The sequence below is a fragment of the Aedes aegypti genome, chromosome 3 (assembly GCF_002204515.2).
Source record: "Aedes aegypti strain LVP_AGWG chromosome 3, AaegL5.0 Primary Assembly, whole genome shotgun sequence".
Classification (NCBI taxonomy): Eukaryota; Metazoa; Arthropoda; class Insecta; order Diptera; family Culicidae; genus Aedes; species Aedes aegypti.
The window spans coordinates 396,513,471-396,539,566 of NC_035109.1; the positions used below are offsets into that span (position 1 = coordinate 396,513,471).

Here is a 26,096-nt window from a genome sequence, read left to right on the forward strand (position 1 = left end):
ATGAGATGAAAACAACTACATGTCGGTTTTATCAAAAAAGAATTTATTCAAAATAAGTTACACTGCATGTCCTACGCTATCACTATTTCTTCCCCTTTTTGCTGGGTTTCTGTTCTGCGTCATTGTTTCCGTCGCCGCCTTCGACGGCTTCTTCCACTTCATCGTCCGGGAGGCTAAAATCCAGATGTTCATCAGCCGCTAGGAAGCGTACGTCTTCGAACCCTTCATTACTTCCCAGTTTGCTCTTCATGGATTTTTGCTTCAAGCGATTCAGTACGTTTTCGCCCGAATTGCGCCGGATATGTAGTACTATCAGCAGTATGACGCATCCGAACGAAACGACGCCAATTCCGGAGAATAGAAAAACTCGCGCCAAGTTCGGTTTGTTGTCGCCATATTCCAGTACGGATGCGGGGAATTCCTCACTCGAGACGTCACCGAAGCGTGCTACTAGCTTTAGTACGACCTCTTCGGTAGTTGGGGTAGACGTTGTCGTGGTCGTGGAGGTTGTCGGTCTGCGTGTGCGAACCATGGGAAGTAGCATCGGTTTGGTCGTAGTGGAAGAGGTGGTTGTGATATTCCTAGGCCTTAGATTGTAGCTTTTGGTGGTTGTCGTAGTTGGCACTTTGGGTTTTAATGTGGTTTTGATAGTGGTCGATGAGGAGGTTTGAACTGCTGTAGTTGATGTTGATCGCGGAGTGGTGGGTCTCGTTGAAGTTGTTGTAGGTTTGGTAGGAGTGGTCGTAGGCTTAGTGGTAGGTTGAGTAGTACGAATTGTCGTGGTAGTCGTCGACGTTGTTGGTGTTGTTGTTGGACGTGTCGTTTCTGTAGTTGAAGGGAGTATCTTGGTACTTGTAGAGATAGTCGAAGCTGCAAAGGCCGTTTCATTGAAAACGCATCGTTCGGCATAGTCGGGGCAACATGTTTTGCTATCAACACAGCCTTCAAAGCAATCGCATTGCACGAAGTTCACGCTTGTATCAGGAATGGTTACAACAGACGAGACATTCACACCACATCGGTTTTCACATGATCCAAGCTTGAATATATTGTCATCACTAGGTACATCTGGTGGGAGCACCTCAGGAGTTATTTCTTCATCTTCACTTTCGGCCATTGGGCGACAGTCTTCACCGTACAGTAAGCTCACATCATCAATAGCAATATCACTCTTAGCTTTCATACCCAGCGATGCTTCTATCACTATTTGAAATTCTTCTGAGAACTGCTTTAGATCAAAGTAGCCCTCATTCCACACATTACGTTGATTGCCCTTCAAACTAAAGATGGCGTCCTTTGAACTGTAACTATCGAGTTGTTGCGAAGCTGGTCTCACGTACACGGATAGCGTGCCGACACCATCTCCATACATATGATAATAGAAAGAAAAACATGCATTCGTACTGTAATTGGCTGGATACATCGGAGACAGCAAGCGCGCCGTTTCGTTGGTAAACTGCTCCACCGAATCAACCATCATGAAATGACCTAAGGTAATACCATAAGTTAACTCATGCTTATCTTCATTTTCCACTACACTCCTACTTACCGGCTAGCGCAGACCCAGTCGTATGATCGAACTTCGGTCCAGTCTTCAACGCTTTCGGGTGGACAATTCCATCGCTTCGCTTCCAATCGAAATCATGCGTGGCTTCGTTCATCCATCCACAGAGATCCGGCGCCTCAAAGTCGCAACTCGTTTCCACTCCAATGCCGGTCTCGCGACAATTTCCCAAAGGCCGATCCCAGTGGGTGCCATTGCAGTAGGCTTTGGAAGCGCCCGCCACTTGATAGCCACTGCTGCAGAACAGCATTGCTGCCGCCTGTCCGTACTCGTAGGAGATCTGTCCGTTAGCTACGAGTTCTAAATCGGGACATCCCGATCCTAAAAAATAAAAGATTTCGTTTAGGGCTTTTTTTTTCAAAGTTTAAAAAACAAAAATTCGTCTACTCTTCTGAATTCAAATCACATAAAAGGAGAAAACTCAAAGGTTGAGCCAAAATAAAGATTTAACAAGTTATGAAATGTTACCTTTAGTGGAGTATTGATAACCTTTATTTTCAACTTGTAACTGATGCTAAAGATTCACTTCAATTGTTTTGTAGAGCGTCAAAATAAAAAACTAGTTCAATGCAGTTTTTTCTACATTAATGCCATTTTGAACACAGAAATCAGCTTCATTTGAACAGAAATTCATAAATATACAACTGATTCCAAATCTCTTTACACGCTGTTTTGAAGTTGCTTAGTTATCTGCCAACACATTTAATTTAAAATTTATGCTGTCTATGAACTAAGAATAGAAACTACCCAAAACCATGTTTTTTAATAGAAACAAAATCAAATTTCTTCGAATTGATTAAGTTGTTGCGCCAAAGATAACGCTTTCACTTCTAAACTGAAGTTCATAAGCCATACAGTTATAGCTACGAGTCGAATAGTGCATTTATTTTTATAATAGATGCAAAAAGAATTTTGTCATAAAGATAGTTAAGAATTGCTTTAGTTTTAAAGTTTAATAAAAAAAACAATTTTGTTTTTGGGTAGTTCTGATCAAATTACTAAGCTAAATGATTTTTGAACTACATGTGTTATAGGCACTTTTGAAAAACAACCAATCGTCTTTGAAAGCATGTTCAAATATTTGGACTCGGTTGAGTATTTATGAAGTTATGGTGAAACAAAGCTGATTTTTTTAGTAAAATAGGGAAAAATTTGAACTATTTTTGATTTTAGGCAAATTTGATGTTCTACAAACTTATAAATTGATTTTGAAAAGAATGATGTTGAAAGTTACAAAATTGGTTAGAAAACAACAACATTATGTATACTTAACTTGATACAATATTTTAGGACTTGAAAATTTACCTTCAAGTTGCTTTCACCCTCTCTAAATCTTATTATCTTATCGGCTCAAACTTAATGGTTTATCTTTTGATGTGATTGAAATTCAGAAGTGCACACGAGTTTTTGGTTATGAGAACTTTCGAAAAGTAAGCAGCACTCTAATATTGATGAATGCGAAACCCCCACACAGTCCTCCCCAGACCGTTATCATCATAAAAAAGTATCCATCGAATCTGTTATCACCGGTCGTTTTCTACGGCCAGGCTGCATGTCTGAGTAAAATTTAAAAACCGTAAGCTTCGATTGGAAGGTACAAGCACAGACAAACAGACGTAACACCTAAATTGTGTCCATCGTACAGTGAAATAGCTAATTAAACCTATGATGCATGGAAAAGTTAGGTCGAAAGACAAAAGTTCGATGAATAAAGAAGAAGGGACATAAGGTCGCAAATCTTTTTTGAGAAGGAAACATTTCCCATCAAGCGGTTGGGTGGCAAAACGTCGAAGGACAAAACGTCGAATGCCAATACGTCGAAAGAACAAAACTTCGATGGGACAAAACGTCGAAAACAAATAAATTGAAGGAAACGCAATTATTTTTAGAATCCTCTTTCGAAAAAATATCGTGCATTCAGATTAATTTTAGACCGAAGTGCATAAGAGAAATGAAATATCATCAATAAAAGTTCGCCGAAGTTCAGCGTCGGCATTCTAACGAAGTGCCACGCCGACGGAGGCATTCCTTATGCATCAGCGAAGCACTAATAAGAATGTCGGCGCCGAACTTCGCCATAATTTTGGCTGCCGTACTTTTAATTGTCACTCGAATTGTCAATCAATAGTTTATTATGTGCAAAACGTAATTCAGAGCATATTTAATAGATTCTAATGTAAGAAAAGTTGTCTATCAAACAATGTTGCAAATTCATCGCTTTCGACGTTTTGTCCTTTCGACGTTTTGGCATTCGACAATTTAGAGAGCTACACTTTTTTTATATTAAACTTTGGGAGGGATTATTAGAGTATGTTTAAAACTACAAATGAACTTTAACACTTCACTTTTTGTAAAAAAAATAAAATACTAAAATCACTAAGGTGAGCAAATACCTTTAAACTCTAATATGTGTTGCTTATCTTGACAGATAGGCCTATTTCGAGCACTCGACACTGAAGAAGTCTGTAAGTCGCAGACGAAATAGGCCTATGAAGTCGAGCACTCGACACTGAAGAAGTCTGTAAGTCGCAGACGAAATAGGCCTATCTGTCAAGATAAGCAACACATATTAGAGTTTAAAGGGTATTTGCTCACCTTAGTGATTTTAGTATTTTATTTTTTTTGCAAAAAGTGAAGTGTTAAAGTTCATTTGTAGTTTTAATTTAGAGAGGTGTTAGAGACCACCATCAAGTAACACAATTTCGACTTTTTGTCCTTTCGACATTTTGTCGAACCCTGAAAGTTGTTCATAAACCCTGAAAGTGTTACGATTTTGAGTTTAATAAAACATTAGAGTAACGTGGGGCAAAGGTTCAAGCTTAGTGAAATAAACAATATTTCCAGAAGAATTTTAACATTGGATAAGAAATAAGTACCACACAGTGAACCTTCATATTGGCAAAAATTTTGCTGAACGAACCTGCAGGTGTGTGTCAACCATCATACCCATTTTTAGTTGTGACAGTTTTAAAATTGATTGTCTCAAACGAACTTAGAAAAAAAAGTTCGCTGACTGCAATTTCGACACTTTTGTGACACGCATGCTTAAAACCAGTCATAAGGTTTTGCTTCCAGAATAATACACTCTGAACTTTTATCAAAAATTTACCCAAAATTTGTCAATTCAAAATAGGGGAACTTACGTATTCTCGGCAGTCTAAGTCGGTGCCGTGATTCTTTTGTAATTTTGTCGCACATCAGCAGACAAATTCCGTGCTTGTCTGTTTACATTTATGCGTTGCTCAATCCTCTATCGATTCGCACCGACAGACTTGTCAAAATGCTTTTGGAAACGTTTTTTCAACGCTGCGAACATCTCTTGTCAGTGTGACTATTGTCGGCAGCCTCATTCTCTTCGGCAACTTTCCCATAAGAGCTGCTGGTGAATCTCTTCGGCAGCTCCAAAACAGCCGCATTTTGAGGCGTGTTCATTTGAATTGATGACATCTCTGGTGATGTTGTTTGTTTAGTCTCGGAGATCTCGTCAGCGAGAAGCGGGCAGAACAAAGAATCATCTGAATGTTTTCATTGATGTGTTTTGATTGAAAAATACGGTGTATTTGGCGTTTGAAATTTGATTGCCGATAATAGTCGAGTGGTGACGAAGCCATAAGTCTCCCTACCAGTTTTTCGCTATTTTACGTGAAATTTTGTTGACTTTTATTCGCATGATCAATTTATTTTAATTTCGCTAAGTTTAAAGAGAATATGTGGATTTTAGACAATTTTCCAGTTTTTCTATTGAAAAATATATGGGCTTTTATCAAAAAACTTAGACATATAAAAATCGAATATATCTTCTATTAGGCTGTCTTGATAGTGACATTCTCAAAACATAACCAAGCTGTTTTCATAGGGTACGTTAGCCACAAGGAAGGATGTTTCAAGTAATACTATTTCATATGGTATGCCCTCTTCAACATCTAATCCAATTTCTCTCGCCGTTCCCTTACGGTTATCCATCTAGTATTCATTGCTTTCTTCTCCATGCTCCCTCTTACTTCGAGCAAAATAGACCAATATGCCGATAAACAAATTCAAAATATAATTTTCATAGGATTCTTGAGGATGTTTGGAGATTCCTAGCGGACACTTGGATATTTTTGTGAAATACTGAGAATGTATAAATGATAATTGGGGACGCTGAGCAAAATATGATAATTCCTGATAAACTCTGAAGATTTCTAGGGCGTCCTGTATATTTCTAACGAGGTACTGTGAATTTTTAACGGTATTTTGAATATTTCTGATGAAATCATGGGGGATTTGAAAAGGTGGGATGTGGGATGTGGTAGCTTAGAAAAAAATAAACCTGTGAAAATTGTCATTGGAGATCAGTGACTTTTTTCCAATATCGCAGCGGAATCTTAAGATCATATGCAATAATATCAAAATTTCTAGCGAAGCATTTGTAAATTCCTGTTGGAATCCTAAACGTGATCTTGAGAATTCTAGTCGGGACCATTTGGATTCTTCACAAGATGCTTTAGACATATTCCACGCACATCTACGCCAAGATATCAAAATTTCAAACTCTGAAATATTTCCAAAGCTATGCAGAACATGAAAGACAATATATTAAATTGTAGAAAAAACATAAATTTGATTGTAAATACCGTAAAATCGGGTGTAATTGATCAGAAGGGCAAAAATTGATCATCGTATCACACTATTTTATTTATTCGTAATGGAGCACAAATATCAATGTAAGCTGCAGTAAATGAACGTTGCTTGTCGTAACTATTGTCGAATTGTGTGTTGTGATGTTTTTTGCGTTAAAGAATGTTTATTTCTATGAAAATAACGTTCAAATTTCAAAATCATGCACGGTGCAGTATTGACAAACACCTATGAACTTCTATTTATAAGCAAGGATTTGAACATGGTATAAACCTGAAACTTTGTGAGGATGCTTGAGATATATCCCCAAACCAGATTTCATCACCAAAACTCTAACAATTAGCTCATATGGTTGAAATAATTGAATTTCTGTTAGATATCATTGAATTCCTTAAGAAATTGCATACATTTAGGCGTTTTCCGCGTAATTCTTGAAATTTAACTATTCGTTATTTATATAAATATTGCATTGTTAAGAATTTTACAAGTATATTCGGATTCAAGGAGATTATTGTACGTACTTTATGACCTAGTACAAATTTCGTACAAAAAAGTCGCTCATAACGCGATTTGTGAAAAACTGATAAGAAGAGCTTTCAGAAATGTTACACTATCAACAAACAGGTAGCGAAGAAATCACCCAAAATTCATAATCTGCTCTTGATAAGTACAAGAATGATATGTGTGAAAATCAGATTTTTATCTATACTAGTCTCCGAATGACAGTATGGTAAAGTCGTGCCCATACTTTCTGGGACACCCTATACCTTATAAACATTTGAAAACAACCAATTTTTTCGATCTCTGATAACTCGGCAACCATAAGAGAAGTAAAAGTTGCGCTATTAATATTTCTAAAAGTGCTCGGAACAAAGTTTTGGTAGAATGTTTCTTATGAAAAATGATCGAGAAAAACTGGTTTTTTGGAACCACCCTAATTTATTAGATAAAAAATATGATAACTCGCGAAGCATGGAATTTCAGTTCTTCGGAAAAGTTGCACCAAAAAACAATGTACAGGTCTAAGTGCATCAGAAAAACAGTTTATAATCTGATCTTCTAAATCAAGCGGATCATCCTAATGACACAACGCTTAAAATATGTCTGAAAAATATGAAGAAATTTTCCCGAAGGCACCATATATCTAGAACTAACGGTTTAGACGCAAACAATTGGCTTTGGGACCAATGGCATAATTCGACAACAACAGGTTATAAATTCTCACAACTCGTGTATTTAATAATTTTATTGCATTATTAGACTTTTTTGATCATTACGCCTAAATGTGTTCGTATTTTATGAACGAAAAACTATGCTTGTAAAGCAGCATGATTTCAAAAATAAGTTCAGGATTTCATATTTAAGCTTATAAAACATTTCAGTCACTCAATGTTTGCATGATTACCACCTGAGAGAGACTCGCGAAGAGGAAAAATATCAACGTCATATGCAGCCCAGATTCCCCTCTCATGAAACGTCAAATGCAGCCCACCGTTTTTATGGCTGAAAAAGTGAAAAGTATTGTGTTCAAAGTAAACTATTATTAAAAACCTCAGTCGGCGGAGCAGTTTTTTCCAAAATTGCTGATAAACCTAAGCAAAATATTAATTATTTTTAATGTCTGCTACGTTTGCTGGCATGAAATCTCACTCAAACGGCTATTTATGATTCTATGTGATGCAAACTCAATCATTTTTTGCTGAGATGTTCATGTGAGGTTTTGAACAGCATGCGCATAATTGGTATAAACACAAAGTGGAATAAGAAAAAAACTCAGCAATCACAGAAAAAGAAGACCGTCTTCGCGAGTCTCGTCTCAGATTGCCACTAGCCGATTAGTGCATACTGACTTTTCCAAACGTATGACTTACACCTTCAAAATATAAATATATATACCGTAATCCGGGGTATCATTGATCAGCGGGGTAACATTGGTCGGAATGACTCATCTCGTAATAAGTTGGTATCAAAATTTATTGATGAAACATTTTCAAAGCATGAATGTTGCTTCTCTTTCTTATATTTATAAGCTATTAAAAATTAAAGTTTTTGCAAAAATTGCGTTAACTTTATGCGTATATTTGTCAAATTTGCGAAACAATGATTTCAATGGTTATGGATGACACTACTGAAGATTCATGTCTCACATAAGTTCTGCATGCGATATGTTCAAGGAGAATGTGGTTCTCACTATAAATGGCATCGCCAAAAGCGATTCCGTTGTCAAAACTTTTATAAGTATGTTCAATTAGGCTACATTAACGAATTACTATTAAGAATGTAGAATTCCCTAAGGAAATTGCCTACCCTCAGGCGTTTTTCGCTGTTCGAGGTGTTTTTAATTTTGAAATAACTCAAAAAGTGAATGAGATGTAAGCGTTTGGACGTCAAATTAGGCTTCAGGGGTCATGATTTAAGTAAGTAACGACATTTTCAATATTACCGAACGTTGTTTACATGGATGATCTATGTTACCCCATTTCAGCTAAATGAAAAAATGACATAAAACATTTCTGTAAACATGTTTAAATCTCTCAAAAAACAAAATACAGTATATAGTCACGAGCTATGGGTGGCAGTACTTGTTTTAAAAATATAAAACTCACAACATTTGCATTTTTGAAAGAAATATTTCAAAAATACTATAAAAACTGATCAATGTTACCCCAGATTACGGTAATTTAAAATCAACCTTGATGAAAACACAAAAGTTTATAATCATCATCAGACATCTCTCGACTAGAAAACATAGAATGTGATGCCAAATAAACATTCAGTATCCTTGGAAGCAAACAAAAATTGGTACCGTAAAACGGGGTAACTTTGATAATGCGGGTAACTTTGATAGCGCAAGACCCCCAATATATTAAACGAAATAACGAAGTTTCTGTCAATCAGTTAAGAAAATCGAATGCAAAAGTAAAAAGTGTTAGTATGACACTTCATGTCAAAGCTATTTTCGTTGGAATCAAGTGCATTTGAGGATTTTTATGCAAATATTAAAAACTTACAAGATTTTAGCATTTTTGCAACGCTTACAAACAATGTGTTCTACGACCACTATTTGATAAAGTCATAATGAGTTTGTCACTTATCCATGACAATCTAGTTATAGTAGAACATGAATTTGGTCTCAAATCTCTTAGCGAAACCCATTTTCACAAACTGGGACCATATTTCAAGCGTGTGCTAGAATAAGGGCGTAAGTCGCATGATCGATTTCTCTTCGTCGATCCTCTCTTCTGTGAATAAAGGTGACAAGATGCGGGTTTGTTGGCATTTTTTCACTCCAGGACGCTAGGCAGTAATGCAATCTTGCCTCCTGAGGTGAAAAACTGCTGACAAACTTGCGTCTTGTCGTCTTTATGAACGGAAGAGAGGATCGATGAAGAGAAATCGATCATGCGACTTACGCCCTTATTCTAGCACACGCTTGATTTGTAATCTAAGTCAGAAATTTCCATACATTGTTAAACGCCTGCAGGTATGCAACGCCCTACAAATGTTTCGTAATTCATTCAATCTTGTTCGATTTATACTCAATTATCAAAGTTACCCCAAAACAGAAAACCGACTTTCGATTACATGAAAAATTATACATCCATTCAGAATAAATCTTTTGGCAATCTATCAAGTGCAATCGATAGCTAGGATGTCAGTACTTGTTTTAAAAATATAAATTATAATTCTTTGAAACAGCATGCATAAATATTGAAGTTTTCTTCGAAAAAACTATCAAAGTTACCCCGTTTTACGGTACCAAAATAAACAAATTTGACCTCGTATTACGGTGCTCTGAATTTTATCTATCTTCTGATTCAAAACTTCACCCAGAGTCCCCATTTCCAATTAGTCACTTCTTTGGGGCACAGACGAACAGACGTAGCACTAAAAAAAAATCAATCACTTTAAATTGACTATGTTTCAAATCTCACAACCAGGGGTGCACGCAGAGTTTTTCTTCGGGCTTTACGCTTCACACTAGCGCCTCCTGCAGGCTTTTTTCACGAAACAGCATTTTGTGCAGCAAGATTCGTTCCAAATGTAATGTCTGTTTGTCTGTACGGGGAATTTTCAAAAACTTACTGATGCAGATCGGTATGGGAGTATCCCAGCGCCCCTTCTCGCACATGGAGTACATATTGCCAACCAGCGTGAATCCGCTGGCACACGTGAATCGAATCATTTTGTTCCTTTGACGAGGTTTGGCCACTCCATTGGGGAAGTACGGCGTCGGACATTCAGGGCCGCTTTTCAGTTGAGGCTGCTTCATCGGTCGGCCTCCCGTTCGTAACGGCGTTACTACGAATAAATCAATCATGATCGTTATTCGAGGAAAATCGAATCGTAAATAAGCAGTTCAGCTAAACTTACACCGATACTGGACCAGGCCGGTGGTAGAAGAAATTTCCAGTGCCAACCATAGCGCCACCGCCAAGATCGAAACCTCTGATAAGTGAGCAAACATTTGCAAAGGACAAGTGTAGCCAGTCAACTGATCGACTTGAAAATCGGAAGGAAACTGAACCGAGATTGGAGGGTACACTTAATGAATGGAGAAAACAGTAGGGTTTATCGTGCTTTCGGCCGTCCTTCCGAAAGAAGAGGGAAGTAGAAAGGAATGAAATTGATAAGAGTTGTTGTGTTCTCACTGCCGGAGAGAACACTAGAGTGAAATATATGCTAAACTGGAGAAACTATGCAAAATGTTTCCACCTAGATCTGTCTCTGAGGAAGAAAACAGAGATAATTAAGTTGTTTTGTTATTGGATTTGACGCATGCGGTGCCATCGATAAGTTGATACCTTCAAGAAAAACAACTGAAGCTCGAAGATGTGACTAATTTGAATATTCCCAAATGATGATGATTTCAACTTTCAGATGAACATTGAGAAGAGTCATTTTCTTAATAATAATAAATCTTGTAACTGTTAAGTGGAATACCATAAGTAATTGAAATCCAAACTTAGTACTAGACCATTTAATTCCACTAGAGTTTGTGTTCTTTCACAGATTCGCGTATTTCGACCTCAACTGAAGACGGCCAGTCCCGTCTACTAGACTCGTCTACTCTGAAGACGGCCATACAGTTGAGATCGAAATAGGGTAAATTATGTATTTTGGACAGGCTAAGGATATGTTTGGAAACGGCGATCGATTAACTGCCTTAGATACTAATATTTTATTATGTTATGATACTTATATGCTTAATTTATCATTGTTTTCTGAGTTTCTGGAGAGAAAAAGCTTACAAACTGTAGCAATAGGTGCCAAAATAGCGTTTTTTAATTGCCTGTCTGTTATACATTTCGGACATCAAATATACATTTTGGACACCCTCATGTGAATATAATTTGGACAGGGGCGTTATCTCACTATCTATTCAATGGTTTCTTAAAAGGACGATCATATCATAATGTTTGAAGAGTTTACATGTGACTTATGCATTTTTTCGCTTATTGGATGTGTATATTAGTGATAATCAATAATTTCATTTATGGAAGCAAATATCATCAGATCCACGAAATACGCCTGCAAATATGTATGCATGCGACATTCCAGTGCGTTTCATCAGATGGCCAAATTATATCTACTGAACAAAAACCGTAATCTATTTTGGACACCACCTGATTTATGCCTTATATTCTAATGATAAGATTTTAGATGAACTTTGCTTCAATTTTAGACATATTTATCATATTGCCGCCTTTAAACTTTTTATGAATGCTTATTCTGAGCGCTATTATTGCGTTTAAAGTATGTTCTTGAAACATACATCCTCTTGCATTCGTAGGTTTCACAGGTGTTCTTTTGATACAATTTACAGTTTTGATATTTTTGAAGCCAATTTGTAATTGTTATGGAATTGGCCATCATTATTAAGTAGCATAGTGTATTAATAATGCAATACATGATTTTCCGTACATAAATTCCTCATCATCTCATTGTAAATGAGCATAGAACAAGCAGCCTGTCCAAATTATATGCATGTCCAAGTTATATACGTTACCCTACGCGTATCTGTCAAAGAACACAAACTCTAGTGGAATTAAATGGTATATAGTATATATAGGTATATCCCTTACTCGATATTTCGTGTATCGATATCGAGTTTGAGAATCATAGTAAAATTGGTTTTCATGATTGCGTCGATAGTTCCTTTGATCCCACTTGAATAAAACTGCCAAAATTTCAGAATGGACAGTAGGTAGTCGTCATCAGTTTCAAATAAAACCCACCAGCGTCAATGCTTGTATCCCATTTATTGTGATGTGTGTATTTTCTAACGCAATTTTCCAACAAAAAAAAGGAATAATCCAGTAATATGCACTTTCACTACTTGTTTGTTTTGGTATGTGAGTTTTCTCTCTAGAATATATAGCTTTGTAGAAATATTAACATTGTTAGCAAGCCTGCACTATCTTTTACGGAACGCTCTCTGATCTGAGTATCCATAGCCAGAGGCTAGCGCACGTTCGCTCTACTGATTGATGTGTGTGAGTGTGTTTAGTTTGTGTCGTACATTAAGCTAGTTCAGATTGTTTCTGTATACACATGTAGGAAAGTTTACTTTCACTCTGGATTCACTATGTTTCTGGAGTCGGAAGATTCTATCATCCACAGTTCCATCATGTTTATCTTATACTTCGATACGTTCCGTCCGCTATCATATGATTATCTCATTGTTTTCAACATTCACATGTACATTTTTTGTATAGTCTTGCAAGTAACCGTGATTTCTCTATAATTGTAATTTTGTCCTATCTCAGTCCATTGCCATAGCATACTTGCAAAATGGCCGATTTCCCTACTCAACGTTTCTTAGCTACGGTTTATTTTATGAACCTATTGATTTGCAAGGATTATCGTTTACAGCCTAATGGATAACAGAACAAGATGGGGTTCCTCTAATGATTGTTTTATGTTTGTCGAAGAGCTAGGCAAAGATATACTGACGGTATTCGAGTTCATGGTTAATCATGGTGTGGAGAGTCAAGTGTCTAAATTGATCCTTGTCCGAATGAGAAAGATACGGATAACTTTAACATTTTCAATGATGGATACATTATTGCCGGTGATCGGTTATGTTTGGTTGACGAGATTTTCTCGATTTGGATAAATTTGTTACACAACGATTAGCGTTAATTCGATCGGTTTGTCTTCGTCAACGCATATCCTATTGTAGTCCTTTAGTTCTCCTTTTATGTTGCTGGTTTATTGTTACAATGATGTTCGAGCCTTGCGGCTTCGATTAGGTTACTGGTATTGAATGCTCTATGTTTGCTTTTATGCTTCGTATCTGCCCCAATAGCTAAGTTCCTTAATTGTAGTATTTACAGGGTCCTTTTTACAATTACTTGCTATTAACGAAGATTAGACTTAACTTGTAGTCGATAGTGAGGGGCTTATTATCGTCGATTTCATTGTTTGTCCCCGGCTTACTGAAGTTGATATTTTTCCATTTCTAGCAGGTGCTCGTAGAGCTGATCATGGTCCGGCGACATACCAATCACAATCCATCCGAAAATAGCACCAACACTGCGGGCTATCGAGAGCGTATTCCATATACTAAGCACTTTGTTCGTTTCCTGGAAGAAAAGTATGCCATGTTAGTTCCTGTAAAATCTAGGACGGGTTGAAATGATCGGAAAACGTGCTCTATAATCTTCTACTAAATTTTACATAAGCTTTTGGTTTGGTAGAGCGGCTGCATTTGAATTTTTTATTTTTTTTTTTTATTTTTTTTTTTGCTGTATTTGCCACACGAAGCAAAAATGGCCAGTTGGCAAAGAAGACTCTCAGTAAATAACTGTGGAAGTGCTCACAAAAACACTAAGCTGAGAAACAGGTTTTATCACAGTTGGGACGTAACGCCAGAATTAAGAAAAAGGACAGGTGTTTTCATTAATAATGTGACTATTCTGACTCAAGAGTAACTTGTGAAAAGGGCTGATGAGTTCTAAACGCAAATTATTTGAAAAAAATATAACTCCAAAACGATTAGTTTTAGAGAAAAACGATATATAAAGGAGTTATAGGTCATTACTAGATTCAAAAACCTACACTGAAAAATGTGTTTAATCACTCGAACTTGAAATTTTACAGAAATTTCGTTTTGAATTACCCTTAAATTGTCTGTAAGGGCATTTCTAGGCCTATCATAAGGTTGCTTTGAGGTGTATTAGTTTTTGCATAAATGTTTAAAAACAATTTTTGGCCCATAGTGGGGCAACAGTTCGAATCAGTGGGCAAAAGTTCCACCCATGTATAAAATCACGGAAAAATTTGCAAATTGCCTAAAATCCACATATTATCTTCAAATTTAGTTAAATTTGTCTGATCGTGTGAAAATTGTCACTAAAGTTTTACATTTCCACTTAGTTTTGCGAAAAACTGCTATTTTTGAGTATATTACAATTAACTCGGTTTTGGACAATTTTTTGATGAAAATTTAGTGTGTATTTTTCGTTAAACTTAAGTTTACGGCTGGTGTAAGGCATGCCTGTCATAAAAGGATCGATATTTTGTGTTTTAGCCAGCGAACTTTTGCCCCACATTAGATTCGAACTCTTGCCTATAAATTAAAATGCTTGTAACTTTATGAAAAATGGAAGAAATTAAATGCATCCACAAGCAGTGGACGGCAAATTTGGTATAGTTTCAGGAACTTTCTTGGTTATGCATATTGGCCACTGGACTCCGGATATGTTCCGGATTTTCCGAGGTCATGTCCAAATGTATTTTTTTCTATCGCTTGTATTTTTGTGCTGTGTAAAGTTGTATAAATGTTTATAATTTTCCTAGAAACTAGAAAAGGAAGTTGAATGCCTCCGAACGCATTAAGATTCGTTGAAAATCTTCAGAAATATGACCCTATCCGTAAAACTGGTTCCGGAAAACATGGTCAGTCATGTTTGTATTTTCGATCACCCGAAGCTATATCCAAGTGGGCATCAACCTTCAGAATGATGTTTCCAGCATGTTTTAACCATTAGATGCACAGACCACTCTATGGTAGGTTCCTAGTGCCCTGGGGGAAGTGGCCAATTAGGATCATACCTGGAATCATATCAATATGGGCATCAAACTTCATGATTTTCAAAGGTTATACTTTCCGACGCATTTCCAGCACCACCGGCTGCCATGACCACTCTATAGTAGGTTCCAGGTGCCCCCAGGGATGTGGCCAATTCAAAACATGCCCGAAAACACATCAATATGGAAATACACATCCAAATTTTTGAAGGTGATTCTACTAGAAGCATTTAAAGAGCAACTTATTTATATGACCACTGTATAATAGGTTCCAGGTGCCCTGGGAGATGTTTCGCATGGCCATGTAAATTCCTGAAACTAGACCGAATTTGCCGTCGACTCGATATTGAAGGAACCATCGAGTTAGCCATGAAAACCAACCTTTACTATGGTTCTCTAACTCGATATCGAGATACGATACATCGAGTAAGGGAGAATTAACTGTATAAGCATCCCATGTGTCTTCATCTGTCATCTATCAGTTTTAAAGAAGTTCCTTGAGTTGATATCGAGTATTGTATATGGAAGTGTAGATTAAGGGCCCTATTTTATAAGTCGAATCGATCAAAACGACTCGACTGGAGTCACTGTCGACCAAAAAAATCGCTCGACACGGCTCTATCACTCGAGTTTCTTGACAGTTGTCACTCTATGTGACTGGAGGCAGTCGGCGTGTGACATCTGAAATATACCTGCTTACTTTGATCGACACTGATTACAGACGAGTCACATGAATAATTTGATCATGTGTCAGTTAATTGTCGTCATCATGGCTCAAGGTGAGTTATCTATTTTGTGAATGTATTACTAAAGAAAATCAAATTATAAGGCATATTCCTGTCGATTTCTTTAAATACTTGAATTTCAGAGCGCACTATCTTTTGTCATAAGCTTGTAGATTCGTTTTTAGTCGGAAAGAACGTTGATCGATCCTTGGATGTTTTCAAACTGAGGATTAAGATCAAAGGTAGCAATTTGGAGATTCCTTCGGTTCTGAGAACTATTAGGTTATTGAACCTTAAATTTATGTATAAATTCCGGTGATTTACTTAAATGGAAAGCTTCCAAAAACTGTACCAGACGAATATGGCTGTGGAATTTGGATGTCTTCGAGAAAGTTGTTTATTTTATCGAAATGAACAACTTTGCGGAACATGCCAAATCTCTAGAATGTCACAGTAAAAAGTTAGATTATGGCGCAACCTATGTGGACGATTTACGAACTATTCGATTATGTCAGTAGATGATATTCTATGTTACAAAAAACTTGTTGTTTGAGACAAAACCGTGCTCCGCAGTGTAATTGAAGTCTTCTTTATTCTCCTCTTCTTAATACCTAGCCTAGCCTTAACGTCCCAGCTGAAACAGAGCCTGCTTTTAGGCTTAGTATCCAAATGAAAACATCTACTTCTAGATCCTTCTTTGCCAAATGAAGTAATTGTGATAAGATGTAAGGATAATGTAGAACAAATAGTTACAGATTTTCTAGAAATATTATTTATTCTATTTAGGTCAAACTACAGCCACATTTCACTTCAAATCCAAGTTAAATTAAGTTATTTCATTTAAATGAATACCGTAAAAAAGAAATCCAGAAGCGAAAAAATACCATGGATGATGATGAAACATAAAAAGTTATATATTTACAATACGCTTGGTTTCTAATCACCACTTTTTCGATCAAGTTTCCTGTTTGCAAGTAATTTACGTTTTCAATTATTTCCCATGCATTTTGACAGTTTTCGACTAGGCCAATCTTCCATGCGCTTGTGTTGGAAGTTTGAGAAATTTGAGAACTGAGCGTAGCGCGATCAGTGAGTGGATTACAAACATCAGTGTCGATGCTCGGTGGCCAGTGAGAGAAACTGAATGTTCGAAGGTTTATGGCCACGAATGCTGTCGCGCTGTTCTACTTTGTACTTTCTCTTCATCGAAACTAGGATGTTTTACAAAAATCTCTGGATCCTGATCATTTAGAGAGATGATGACCTCGATATAATTGTTCAGTAAGTCAAGTGCTATAATAGACCATTTCCGTGAAAAAATATTATTTGCTCATAAGCTTTCTATTAATTTACTGGACAAACTTTCCCAAGGAACCCATATGTTTTGTAGCCTCTAACTATTGAAAAACAACGAAAAACTGGCGGCACAGTAGTTTACCCCACGGTCCCCTACAATTTATATCTCTCCGACGTTTTTGGGAACCCCTTTTTCCCCTATGAATTTATCTCCACGTTGCGGTGAATTTTGATCAGCTGTTCCTCCGCGGTCTCCACTTTGTTGCTCTTCGGATTCGGATGTGTTTGTTCTGTTTTGGCATGGTGCATGGTGACGAAAAATTTGCTATCTCTGTTGCTCTCTCATCATGGCCAATTGACTGTCCTGCTCTTTGACATTTCCTGCAGGAATTGTTTACACTTTTATATGGAGTTGACATTCACTGCCGGAATCGTTGACTTTAGTTTTATTCGAAGTTTCGAGGTTATGTCAAGCGTGAAACGGTCTATCTTCTCCTTTGATGCCACTTCTATGGTGGCAGGAATTCCCACATCCATCCCAGGACACCACTTTGGTGCTGGTCGTCAAAATATCTATATTTACAGGTTCCACCATATAGGAAACATAGTTTAATTGCGTGCGAATGGCGAATACATATTTCCCCGTATTTGTTTTTTGCAAGACTCCCCCAAAACATTTGCCATCACCGAAGTTCAACTAATTTGAAGGGGGAAGAGAACCATCCACAACCATCATAACGATCCTCCATATCGTTCGCATGAAGCTACTGGTTCTCCGGTTGAATAGTTCTCAAAATGGGTCCTGTTCTTTCGGTTTTGTAATCAGATGAAAACTGACGACGAAAATACCACTGCGTGGAAGCAAATCATTCGCTCTCTACTGAAAAACCGGAGGAGTTCCTGTGCCGAGGTTGCAGGAGCTCCTCATTTGCCATATTCGAATTAGGTCCACCTTCTATGGGTATCGATTATCGAGGAATTATTAGAATATGCTGCAGCGCAGTAAAATCTTCGTGGCTATTTTCCGCCGATCGCAAAACCGAAAGAGAACAGGATCCTTGTCGAGGAATATCGCGGAGCAGCTTCAGCCAAGGAAATGAAGGCGATGTATAGGATTCCGTACTGGGGTGTTTTCATGATTCCGGTAGCGGTCCGTATTCCGTTTTGGCAGGGCTGGTAGCAAAAAGTGGTGCTGAAAAAAGTTATTTTAGTGACCAGATTTGGGAAATAAGTGACTAAATAGTGACTTCCTATCCTCGAAAAAGTGACTAAAAGTGACTTCAAAATCAAAACGTAATAAGTTTTATTTCAGTTCTATTACACTGTTTTATGATGAAGAAGAATATGATCTACTGAAGGTAGTAAGTCTCGTTGGGTACCAAATTTCGAAATTTTTGTGGAAGTACCAAATTTGGAAATAAACAATAAATTTCAAGATATTGTTTGCAATTGTTTTAAACAGAAAAGTTAACATTTACAAGAATTAAACTTTTTTAGCAGATTTTCAATCTCTTCAAAGTTTTAGAACTATACTTTGAAAAAGATCAACGTTTGTGTCTTTTATATCATCAAAGTATTTTATTTAGTAATGTAAATTTTAATACGAATTTGGCTTATTTGTGAAATTAAAACTATTGATTTCAATCCCAAACAAATGGCATCTTAAAAATTGCATGAATTGAATTCATTGTAAACTATGAAGATCCCAAAACTGTTCCATGACTTCAAATCGATAAGAATTTAAGATTTGGTCTAGAAAATTATAAGCGTATAGATGAAGTACGATCATATGTAAAATTCACAGAATACTTTCTATTTAACTTTAGTAGATTTTACTTTAACGCTTCAAGGTCAATATTTTGTGCAGATCAATATTACGGAAAATGTAATATTTGACCATTAATCATTATTTCAAACTAAAAATAAATAGATGATCGAATATGATTGAAATAATGCTAAATACTAATGTATCAAAGGCTCGTCTTTCGAACACCGACTAAAAACAAATGGTTACAATTTTCCATCAGTAAGTTTAATGGGAGGTACATTTGTTCGAATGGACATTTGCCATAAAGACGATAGGTTTAATAGGCTGTTCTTCTGAGTTATGTTGTTGAAGTAGTTATTATCACTAAGCTTCTAATATTGCAATCAAAATTACTTGGACACTTTCATAATTCACTTGGAATTGGGGATTATAGTCGGTCAAACTGTCGTAAACTGTGTAATAAAAATACTTTAATACCGCGCATATTATTGTTAAATATAAACTCAGTGCCTCCTGTCGAAGTGAATTAAAAATGGCAATAAGACTCCCCACATTTATTTGAAGAAAACATGCATGATTTCATTAACGGTTCAATAAAATCGATGTATTCTCTGAAGCTTTTTTGTATTATTATTCTTATGTATTAACCCATTAATATATGTTTTGCAAGCATTTTCAAAAAGCTTCGAAAGAGGTTCTTTCAAAATTTATTCCTAGAAACCTAGGGGAAGCGGACTTGAACATTTAGGTAGTTCAAATTGAACAGAAACTTTTCCACGAGTGCTTACCGTTGTTTGTTTGGTTGTCTCGCAGAAAACCACAGTAAAAGTGCACCCTTAAAATACTTCACACAAATCTTCAACATTTCAGTGTGGGCAATCAACCCAATAAATATACTAAATCAGAAAGTTGCTAGCCGTATGTTAGTTAGAAACATATTTTAGAATAGTTGTAAAATACTCATGCATAATTTAGATCAAGTACAGCTTTTCTTAGCAGTTGGTGGTCATATAACATTTTTTAGCGTGATGAAATCATAACCGTACATTTCTTGGCACACTCAGGTCATTTTTACGAAAATTTAAGACAGCGGCCTGGCTGCTCGTTGATTTCCAGTTTGCATCCCCCAGCTAGAAACCATCGAAAATATACATTTCCAAATAGATGCTTGAGCATGAGAAAAATGGAAGTATACTCTAGCCAAGGTCTATCCGGCCATTTTAAATGGTTAGGTTTGCAAACGAAGTCTGTCCTCAGAAGTATGATAAGCTTTTAGTCTGAAGAAAACCATTAATTAATATTTTGAAATTGACATGATGTTGTTCCGGGGATTACTTAAAACCTAATCTATATTAAAAATGGTCGATTTATTTTTTTCTTTCAAAAAATAGCTCAAAATAGTTGAAAAAAGTGACTTTTTGACGAAAAAAGTGACTTTAGTTGAAATGGCTTCAAAAAAGAGACTTTAAAGTGACTGGCTTAAAAAAAGTGATCAAGTCACTAAAAAGTGACTCGCTACCAGCCTTGCGTTTTGGGGTGTTCTTATATGATTTCGGTAACGGTTTGAAGTTATAAATCGAAAATTGCTGCTCATTTTTTCAATGTCGAGTTTGTTTTGTTGTGTGCTGGAATTTGACATTTCATCATGTCTACAAACATTCAACGCAGGGGTGTTATAGAATATTGTGGAAAAATCTCCACTCTGTATGCTCATAGGGTTGAAACAACTGTGCCGCACGACGATTTTAAGCTTAAAAAGTGGTGAATTTTCATGTTTTTAAAAAATTGTAAGAAAACCAGGACTGCATATAAATAAAATCTAAAAGCGTCAATAATCATTAAAAACAATCTTCTATAGAAGAAAAATATAAAAAGTGGGGGTAAGGTTTGACGGAAATGGTCTATTTTTCGAACTAGTTGAATGAAAATTTTGCCACCAGGTGACGCTAGTTTGCATGAAACTTTTGTTTTGCGAATAACTCAGGAACCTGACCACTTATAAAGATGGCTTCTTTGACAAATTTGTTCAGCAGCTCAAGGGCTATCTGTATTTGATCCATGAGATTGAAATTTGTTCAATCAGGTGTTGCTAGTGTGCTTTAAACTATTGGTTTGTAGATATCTCAGAATCCAGAAGAAGGTGGTTCAGCTTGTTGTTCCAACATCGAGGGCTTTGCTTGAGTCCATACAACGATTGCTCCAGCTCCAGCGAGGTTCGGAAGTGCCGTTACTTCTTCGGGTATGGTCATGTAGACATCTTCTACATGTTCACCGTACAGGAATGCGGTATTCACATCAAGTTGGTGAACGTGCATCCTTCGGTTGGTTGCTACAGCAAGGATGGTTCGTTCTTCTTCTTTCTGGCGTAACGTCCCAACTGGGACAAAGCCTGTTTCTCAGATTAATGTTCTCTTATGAGCACTTCCACAGTTATGAACTGAGAGCTTTCTTTGCCGATTGACCATTTTTGCATGTGTATATCGTATGGCAGGTACGATGATACTCTATGCCCAGGGAGTCGAGAAAATTTCCTTTACGAAAAGATCCTCGACCAGTGGGATTCGAACCCACGACCCTCAGCATAGTCATGCTGAATAGCTGCGCGTTTACCGCTACAGCTATCTGGGCCCCAAATAAAGAAAACTATTTATTATCAATAGCTCGTATTGAATAGTTAGTTAATATCATCCCTTCCAACAATTCATATTCGACCAATTTCTCACGCATTAGCATTCTCCGCAATTTTCAAGTAATTCTAAGCCCAACACATTATTGGCACATACCCATTTCCCAGATTGGTCGATCAGAAAGCGAAGAGCACAAAAGGAAGGAGCATCATATGCTATTCTAAGGTTATAAAACATGTTTGCCCGATCAGGTTTGCGGTGGCAGCTTCTTCGGGGTCCAAGTCCAACTTGGTGGGGTTTTGCTTAGGAACTGCATTCTTTTTCTCCTCCTTCTTCTCGGATGTCAGCCACAGTCACAGTTTAGGACTGCGACGGCGGCCACAACCTTCTCATTCTTCTGTGGACTGTTTCCTCTTCTTCTTCATGGGTGATGGCTTTGGCTGCGGACAGGATGTTCTCTCGGTCGGTCGACGGTAAGTTTGGATCGAGCGAAACAAGACAAACGTGTGGTCCTTCGCTATCGATGGCTGTGCCTGAGAAACACGCCCGGTCAGATCAAGCCGATCTGTTGCCTGCTGAGATGCGATCTAAGCGGAGAGTGAAAAGCAAATGACGTCAACTTTTTTCTAGCACCTTCACCAATAGATTTGCTTGAAAGCAACGTTCTCTTTTAAAACAGTCATTAAACTGTTTGGGCAGGTATGTGGGATTCAGTAAGTAAACGACATGACCCTTTGATGCCTTGTCTTTCGATTGAGGTGCTAATCAAGGAATTTCGTTAAGCCAGCAAAAAGTTATAAGAGTTTAAAAAATTTAATGCCAATGTAACGCTCTTGGTTTTGAAATTCCAATTTCACTTCTGTATAGAGAATGATTATTTTAGCATTAAACTGAGCGGCATAATCAAATGCAAACGCATTTAGTTTCCGATGGTTAGTGCCTTTGCTTTTACTGTTCATAAGTCATAAGGTGGAACTTTCCCCGAGGTTGTGTAAGCTTCCAAACCAAATGACAGATCTCCCTTAAAACCATACGATAATAGACCATTTCCGTCAGATCTAACGCCCAGTTTTTATATTTTTCTTCGAAAGACAATCATTTTTAATGAATATTAACGCTTTCAGATTTTGTGCATATGCACTCCTGATTTTCTTACAAATTTTTTAAAACATGAATTTTCACCACATTTTGAAAAATAATTCGAGATGCGGCACAGTTTGTTCAACCCTATGGGTATCAGCGTGGTGATTTCGCAACAGTTTTTCGATTCCACCCCTGCATTGGGATGCTTGTTTACATTTGCAAACGTCAAATCAGGTGCGCGCTCAAACTGACCGTGATCCCGGTCAGGGCGCCCCAAACAGGAGCACCACCGAAACTACTCAAACAAACGTTTTTAAACCAGGTTGAAACTAGCGCAACCCGTTCTGAATCACAGTTCCAACTCCAACCCGATTCAAGTCTTCCTTTAGGAAAATATATTTTCCTCCACAGATTCAAAATTCAAAACCACCCCCTAACAACAAATCTCTCATCCACCCAGCAGTTACGGTACCGCTAGTTCTATTAGAGGCTATTTTTTACTATTCATGCCGACAAATACTGTTGGCTGTTGATCCGGAAGATTTCCGCCTTGAGGCAGTAACAGCCGCGCAAGTAAATTTTGAGCGGCTGTTGCTGCCTCTAGGCGGGAATCTTCCGGCATATTCAATCCCTTCAATCCTCGTCGGCACAAAGCAGAGAGATCAGGCATCTGTCGACTACAATCCTTGCGTTACAGAACCGTGTAGTGTTCGCCGGGTGCGGTCATAACCGGCCGAAGCGGCGAAGGTGGTTTCCGCGGTGATTACGGAGACTTCGGGAGCCGTGAAGGAAAGAGGGAGCGAAAACGCAACGGAGCCCATTATGATGAATGAAAACATAAACAAAAATCATCTGGTCATGCCAGCTGATCGTAAATTCACCACAACGTGGTGGCAAAACCATAGGGGAAAAAGGGGTCTGCATTTTTTCGAGGTGAAACAAATTGTAGGGGACCGAGGGGTGCACTAACGTGCCGCAAGTTTTTCATTGTTTTCTTACAGTTAAAGGCTCCAAAACATATCGGTTCCTTAGGAAAGTTTGTTCAGTAAATTGACAGAAAGCATATAAGCCAATAAAAATTTTTCACGGAAATGGTCTATTGAATACTCACAATCACAGCACCTATCATCTATCATCAAACATCCTATCACCTGCAAAAAGCTACCGCACTGTTGTAAGAGTTTGACCCAGAATTGATCGAAGTTGTGTCCATAGTAGTCCTACGTCAACCCCGCAGTTATGTAACAGACATTACCCACCCCAATTTTTCGTGAAAGTGACATCCAGATCCGCTTCTGTCATCTTCTTCACACATAGCAGGTTCGCTCGAAGATTAGGTACGAAAAGGACATCCTTCAGGCTGATATAGTTACCTTCCCTGTTGATGCCTTTGATCGTGCCTCGGTGTCAGGAAATCAGGGATTGATCGTTCCTACGCCACGTTTATGACGACAGGTTGCTCCAGCTTCGTGAGGTGGGCCAAACAGTGCTTCACATACACAAGGTGGTCTGAGGCTCTGTTATCCAGCTTGAAGGAAACCACACCCTAGTCCTGCGTTCGGTAGCATTTTCCAGTCATGAAGGCATCGCCTAACCACCAGCTTCAGCATGCCCATCCGTCTTCAACTTTACGCGGCCTTTTGTCCCTTTTCCTGGCAGCGGTTGCACTTTCCGGCGAACTTACCAGGTTTCTGCTTCGATGCTGCAGGTTTTCTTGATAGGAAACCGCTACCCGTTCGGTTTTCTTGAGCTCCTCGGCAAGAAGGCGCTTGAGATTTTCCTCACCCAGATTTTTCAGCGCCGTAACTAAAGGATCGAACGACTCGGGAAGGGTAGCAAACAGCTTAGACACAATATCGTTTTCTACAAGCTTCAGTTGCCGGATCAGCTCTTCGAATGTTTTCAGGTGATCTTAACGGACGAAAATTCTAGCATCCGCAGCTTCGCAGGTTGCTTCCCGACGAACGTTTGCAACGAGACGGACTTCTTAGCGTAGACGGTTTCAAGGTTCTTCCAAATCCTCTTGAACGTCTCAAGGAACGTCTCGTTTCTGTAACTTCGTGAGCTCAGCCGCTTCCGCCGGAGGATCGTTCTTGATAAGAATTAACAGCTTCTTCTTCTTCTTTCTGGCATTACGTCCCAACTGGGACAAAGCCTGCTTCTCAGATTAGTGTTCTTATGAGCACTTCCACAGTTATTAACTGAGAGCTTTCTTTGCCGATTGACCACTTTTGCATGTGTATATCGTGTGGCAGGTACGAAGATACTCTATGCCCTGGGAATCGAGAAAATATCCTTCACGAAAAGATCCTCGACCAGCGGGATTCGAACCCACGACCCTCAGCATGGTCATGCTGAATAGCTGCGCGTTTACCGCTACGGCTATCTGGGCCCCTTAACAGCTTCACGGACTTCAAATATTTCACCACTCGAAAACGCCAGTTGTCGAAACCGGTGCTCGAGAACCTCTTGATGGTTGGAAATAACCAGAACACAGCAGAAAGGAAATTCATTAACTAGCTTGAGTGTAGTTAAAATTAAAATTGTTAAAATTGTTCATGATAAAAAAAAAAATATGTTCCGTGTATACTTTTACATTAATATAAATGATTAACTCCATAGAACGCATTTCTCTAAAGCCAACCGTTCGGAACGGGATTTTTTTTAAATGAATTGCATGTAAAAACTCATAGGCCATTTGAAAAAACTCTGGAGTCAAAATGGTCGCATAATAATGTAAAATTGAATACAAATCGAAAATGAGTTCGGTGACCGACTAAACCATATTATCTTACCAGTTCTTCCTCCCACACGGTCACATTGGAGGCAGACAGGTAAAGGCGTTCGTCCATCGATCCAGCCGACAGACTCAGGACAATCGTTGCTGCGTAGATCATGATGATAACCACCGATCGAAACGAAATGTTATTATCCGCCGCACTCGATAGGCTGAAGTGTGCAATGTCCATTCTGCAATGATAAGACATACGATGGATTAAATCCCAATTTCAATGCAACTGAGAAAGAAGCTGGTAGTTATGCAAGCAAATTGGCACCAGTCCAGCCAATATCGGTTGCCTACCCACCTATCGAATATCGAAACCATACAGATAATGGCCAAGCAGTAGAACGTGTTGGCGTAGACTTCCGCGAAGGCCGAATAGTGCCGAATGGATGCTTCGACCCAATCGTATGGTCTAGTGGTGCAGATCAGCAGCAGATGAGCCAGAGCCAGTCCTCCCAGCAGACCGTGGCAAACGTTGGAAATGTGCAGCCATACCCTCTGCACTGCACCGGATAAATGAACTGCGGTTCTTATTGTGTAACTGGAAGGATGGAAATAAAATGAGATATACAAAAATCATTAAATTTAGGGG

General features: G+C 38.1%; 2 protein-coding genes across 2 annotated transcripts in view; both read right to left on the bottom strand.

Annotated features, from left to right (window-relative positions):
- Positions 1–22: 22 nt before the first annotated feature.
- On the bottom strand, positions 23–10,807 carry LOC5567900 (MAM and LDL-receptor class A domain-containing protein 2). The gene is made up of 4 exons (XM_021854932.1): positions 10,559–10,807; positions 10,271–10,486; positions 1,550–1,885; positions 23–1,488 (listed from the first exon to the last, which is right to left on the bottom strand). Exons 1-4 carry the CDS (start codon positions 10,650–10,652, stop codon positions 83–85), a joined length of 2,052 nt encoding a protein of 683 aa, XP_021710624.1. The 5' UTR covers positions 10,653–10,807; the 3' UTR covers positions 23–82.
- Positions 10,808–12,428: 1,621 nt separating this feature from the next.
- Positions 12,429–26,096, bottom strand: part of LOC5567899 (hybrid signal transduction histidine kinase B) — a 31,658-nt gene continuing 17,990 nt past the window's right edge. The window contains exons 3-5 of the mRNA XM_001651888.2: positions 25,806–26,045; positions 25,515–25,689; positions 12,429–13,773 (exon numbers count right to left, since the gene is read on the bottom strand). Of these exons, the coding sequence (XP_001651938.1) occupies positions 13,624–13,773; positions 25,515–25,689; positions 25,806–26,045 (565 nt within the window). The 3' untranslated portion in view covers positions 12,429–13,623. The remainder of the gene's footprint in view (positions 13,774–25,514; positions 25,690–25,805; positions 26,046–26,096) is intronic.

What these genes read in the sequence shown, in the direction of transcription:
- LOC5567900 (XM_021854932.1), bottom strand. Translation starts at nt 10,652, where the DNA reads ATGTTTGCTCACTTATCAGAGGTTTCGATCTTGGCGGTGGCGCTATGG. An exon ending in CGGCCTGGTCCAGTATCGGT is followed by an intron (nt 10,487 to 10,558) that starts GTAAGTTTAGCT and finishes ATTTATTCGTAG; the next exon opens with TAACGCCGTTACGAACGGGA. An exon ending in TCCCATACCGATCTGCATCA is followed by an intron (nt 1,886 to 10,270) that starts GTAAGTTTTTGA and finishes TTTATTTTTTAG; the next exon opens with GATCGGGATGTCCCGATTTA.